Below are 4,821 nucleotides of genomic sequence, written 5' to 3'. Positions count from 1 at the left end.
TGTGAAGTTGTAACTGGTTCCAGCCAAGTGTGCATGAGTTTGTCTTATTTGTATTGCCTTAACTGAGAATATATTTCGTTTTCGTTTGTGTTATCGACTCTCGGCTCTGACTTGGTCTTTGGACCACAACCGGCGTTCGCTGGCGCACCAAAGGACCAACTCTAAATTGTCCACGCTTTCGTGGTGCGTTTTCGGAGGGCCGTGACGCCAGCCCTTAGAATCCGCCCGGCGATTGCCAACCCGATTAACGGGACAAGTGACAACCCATGTTGACAGCATGTCTCTATCGCGACGACTAACGCCCAAATCATTATTATACCGTTGTGGTAGCTGACGGTGTGAACATATATTTGGACACAGCGAATCGTGAATCCCGCGTAAGGATGATATCAACAAGCTCATAATCAACACTGGTACCCGGTGTGCGCTTCTTCAAAGCGTCGTCAATTAAGGAGAGAAACGGCACGGTGTGCGCTTTCTAGTAATGGGTAGCCGACGCCTATGCTCATGCATACATAACACACACTGCGCTTCAGCAACACGGGAGGTAGAAGTTCGTAGCCTGAGCCGCAAACGCGTGCGTCCCGCTGGCCCCTGTCTCGCAGGCGCGGCTCTCGCTCCACCAAGGCACGACATTCGCCCGTCGAAATCGCGTCCTTTCTGCAACGCATATTGCAGCAGTTTTGTTAGTCGGTGCTCTCGCAATTGAAGCAGTCGGCCACGGAGAAATCCCGTTGGTGCACGTGGAAGCTGCACTACTCCTATGAGCCGACGCACGCTAACACGAAGCCAAAGGCAAAGAACGTAACTGCGTCAAGGGTGCCGCGGCGACGCCAGCGCGGCCAGTCTACCTCTATGGTATCGAGACGCTTTAACCATTACCTCCGATATCGCGTGCAATCTCGGAGTAAGCGCTAGTAAGTGTCGATCGTGAAGCATTACTTCTTTTCACCTCTCACAGACGGCGGCACCGCCCCGCTCCGCCCGCCGCGAAAGAGAAGGTGTGAAAGATATAAGGCGCGTTCGCGCCGCGTCTGGCATCTCCCGAGTTAGCTTACTGGGTAGGGCGTCGGGCGCTTGCCGTCGCGGTCGCAACGTCGTGGGTTCGATTCCCAGCGGGGTATCTTGGTTTTTTTCTTTCTCACCCGTTGGCGTCCATTTTATCAACGTCATATCCGTGACGGATGTACTTGGTGGACCCCGCCATAAAACACTTTCGTGTTAAAATAAAACACACAAACGGAATGTGTGCGTGTTTTTATTTATTTATTCTAATCGCAGCGAGATGCGAGGCTAATCTGCCTCCGTTTCACATGCGTTCGTGGTCGCGCCGTTTCCGCGTCGTGCAGGCGCCAGCCCTGACAACCAAACTGTGTAGTTTTCTACCGCGTTCCAGCACTCATTAGGCTCATTTGTACTCCTCTCGCGTCTACCTAAATGTTCATGCGGCACTGGCTCATGGTACTGCTAGTCTCGCGCCCGTACGAATGTCGTAGCTTTCATGCTCAGTCATAGGTTACAAGCCCAGTGGTCTGCGAGAGCGCATTCGGCATAGCGGTGCGACGCAGTGTGTGACGGTCGGGATCCATGATCCGTGCCAGCTTCTGGAAACGTGCGCACGTGACCTTGCGTGCACATGACGTGTTGATGCGTACGCGCCATGTGATCATCTGGTCCCCATGCCGAAGAGGGCAGGGAAGGGATTTGGCTTGCGGGGCGAGCGGCAAGTGTTTGGAGCTCGCCTCCTTGCATCATGGTTTCGTGCCGCTTCAAAATAATGGCTTCTCATGTCGTAATGAACCAATTCAAGAAATCCTTGTGGTAAAATGCTCTTCATTGCGCGCAACTTCCAGTGTCTAACTACAATATCTTACGTGACCTGGTAAGGGGCGCGTTTACAAATCCGCCATTCCCGATTTCCTCATTCTATGAGATAACATCACTTGCGAACTGCGTATGCTGATATCTTAGAGCTGCTTTGTTTCAGATGCAACTACCTGCCAATGAGGCTTAGGGGTGTCTGGCTTAGGTGTACCGCTCTAGGGGTGCGCCTGTGTGCGACTGTCTATTCGTGCTGTGTGTTCTTTAGCGTTCTGGAAGACTCTTGACACGAAGTGTATAGTTTTAGAAACAAGTAAACTAAGCAGAATTAGAACTTGCACAAGCGCACAAGTTATTATTTATTGATTGTGCAGGTCAGATATGAATCAGCATTTATTTCGATGCTTCCGTAACATCTCGCCATATATTGCCCCAGAGGTGCTTAACAAACCCGGCGTCCCCAATTTCCTCAATGTGCAAAAGCGTTTCTCTAAGCTGCTCCTTTGTAAACACCTCTCTCCATCGACCCACTCTTGCATGGCGCACGAACTTGACAACTTTCGCATCCTCTTTCGGTACCGGAACATTTAAAAATGGCAAAAGCTTCTTGTTCTTTACGACCACGTTAGCCATTTCCTTCATCGGAAATGTCATCATTTCTTTCATGAAATTGGTGCTGCACTTTCTGACGATGTCGTTTAGTAGTACAGGATCTTCCTGAACTGCCTTTCCGTGGTTCACTCGGAGAAATTCGGCGAGACGTGCAACGACCCCTGCTGTGTTTCTTGCTACCTCTTCGTAAGTGACGAAGAAGACGTTCGGCTCATTCCTCAGTTTATAAGCAGCGCTGACGTGCTGAAAGTAGCTGCCGTACGGCACGTCTCCCTGGAGAAACATAGGCAGGAATTCGGCGAACGTCGCCCGCAAAGGGTACAGCGGAGTCTGTCGAGACTGGTCGTACAGCGAGGCGCACAAGTCCCACGGGTTTCTGGCGACGTACACGTACTTGGAACACTGGTTGATCTTAAGTAATCCGGGTCTGAAGTGGGTAGTCAAGATTCTCGGGTGCGAGTTCGTCGTGAATTCCGAGATCCGATTTCCGTACTCCTCGAGAAACGGGGACCGCTTGCAAAATTCATCGTGCGTCGTAGCACTCGACCCTCGGTAGACAATGAGTTGCATTATCTGCTCCATCCAGTGAGTTCCGGATGTAGGGTAAGTCACCAGCACGACGTCATCTTTCCCTGGGTGGAACCGCAAGACTTCCCGGATTAGCTGCGGCTCGCGCACGATGCCGTATCTCTCACCGTCCACTATTTGCGTCCTAGCAAATTCCATCATCGAATCTTCTCAATCTCTCGGTCTTAGGGATGCTTCCGCACACTGCGACTTCAGTCAGTGAGTGATCTGATTAATATAAAAGAAAGCAAAATACCTTTTCGATCCACATCATTTAAAAGCACATGTAACCCTGACTTTGATTTGTTGTTAACGAAGGCAACAAGTATCATTGCCAATTGTTTTCATGTGGCCGCTATTCACACTAAAAGCTAAGCAGGGCAAAGTTATTATGATTTCTAACGCCACAGCGAAGGTGGAAGAATACTTCTACCTTAAGCTCAGCTGTTCGCAGACAAGTCAGTCAACCACGATTTAAATCAACGTCGGACCTGACATTGAACTTCCATATACAACTACCAATGGCGTTAGAAAAGCCGCACGCGATATGACGTGTTGAAAAGCGGATGGATAAGGCGACACAACAGTCAAGCAAAGATTGGTTGCAGGGGGGGGGGTCTTATACTTAATAAATATGTGGCACTTTACACTTACTGCCTCAGAACATCAAAGTTGCCAGTGAGCTGCAAAAATGCCAAAACTATCTTCATACTCAAGAAGGGAGACGTAAAAAACTTGACTTACTGACCCATATGCCTATTTACTGTAATGTACAAAATATGTACTAACATAACTTCAAACAGGATAACAGAAATACTTGGCTTTAACCAACCTGGAGAGCAAGCCGGATTCGGGAAGGCCGAGCCCCACAATGGATCAAAGCAATATCATAAATCAGGTACTTGAGAAAGCTGAGCACAAAAAACACCAGGCGTGCGCGGAATGCGCAGGCACATTCACAGCGAAAACTGAAAGAGCACCATTTCTAGAGCCCGTTGGGAAATCTCTTGGGGCTACTGTCGTGACGAGGTTTTTGGATCAATCCCACCGCTTACTCCAGTTGTCGTGCCGGTGTATTTGGATCCGTCCCTTACTCGGCAACCATGCTGTTGCTACGAGAGGGCAGCGTCGTACCCGGACTCCGTTTGGTAGCGTAGTCGAGTCTCCGGGTTGAGGAACTGATGCAATAGCAAGATGGGAAAACAATAACAAGTTTACTGGCACATTTCGTACACTCAATTACATCGTTACAAGGGAAGAGTTCAGCGACGAGCGAATTGGATGAGCCTGTTACCGAGGGCTCAGAGCCCCATTTCTCACTCAGCACCGTCGTTTTAACCCCTCAGTTTGGCTCCTCCCTCTTGATGACCACCAATCACACACACGACACCTCCCACCATGGCACAGTCCATTTCACTGTCGCGGAGGGGTCATGGCACACTTGAAGCGGCAAGAGTCCGGCGGTTGACGGCACGCAAGTGGGGGAAGCAGGACAACAGGTTCCTCGTGCTTGCCCCTGCAGTTCTCTCCCCGATGGCAGCAAAAGGTTTGCGGAGACTCCCGTCCAAACATACCCGTCAGGTGGCTTCGGCAGCGTACCAAGCCAAGTCCAGGTGGCCCATTGTCTCCGGCCTTGCCGTCCCAAACTTTGAGGCCGAGATTCTGCCCATTGTTTGTCACTCGCCGTCCCAGGAATTTCGTTTCCAGGAAGGATGCAGGTGTTCTAGCAGTGTGAGAACGCCTCGTCCGCCGATTCTCATGGTCAGCGCTTCGCCACCGACTGTCAGTCATAACAGCTTCCTCCCTCGCCAGTGGAGAAAC

General features: G+C 50.5%; 1 protein-coding gene across 1 annotated transcript; it reads right to left on the bottom strand.

The window, feature by feature from the left end:
• Positions 1–2,214: 2,214 nt before the first annotated feature.
• On the bottom strand, positions 2,215–3,159 carry LOC119385370 (sulfotransferase 1A1). Its single transcript, XM_037652821.1, has one exon. The coding sequence runs from the start codon at positions 3,157–3,159 to the stop codon at positions 2,215–2,217; it is 945 nt and encodes a 314-aa protein (XP_037508749.1).
• Between the last annotated feature and the right edge of the window lie 1,662 nt (positions 3,160–4,821).

Source organism: Rhipicephalus sanguineus, chromosome 3, assembly GCF_013339695.2.
Source record: "Rhipicephalus sanguineus isolate Rsan-2018 chromosome 3, BIME_Rsan_1.4, whole genome shotgun sequence".
In the NCBI taxonomy this organism is placed as follows: Eukaryota; Metazoa; Arthropoda; class Arachnida; order Ixodida; family Ixodidae; genus Rhipicephalus; species Rhipicephalus sanguineus.
The sequence above is the reverse complement of the archived record's forward strand: the minus strand, read 5'-3'. Positions and strand labels throughout refer to the sequence as shown.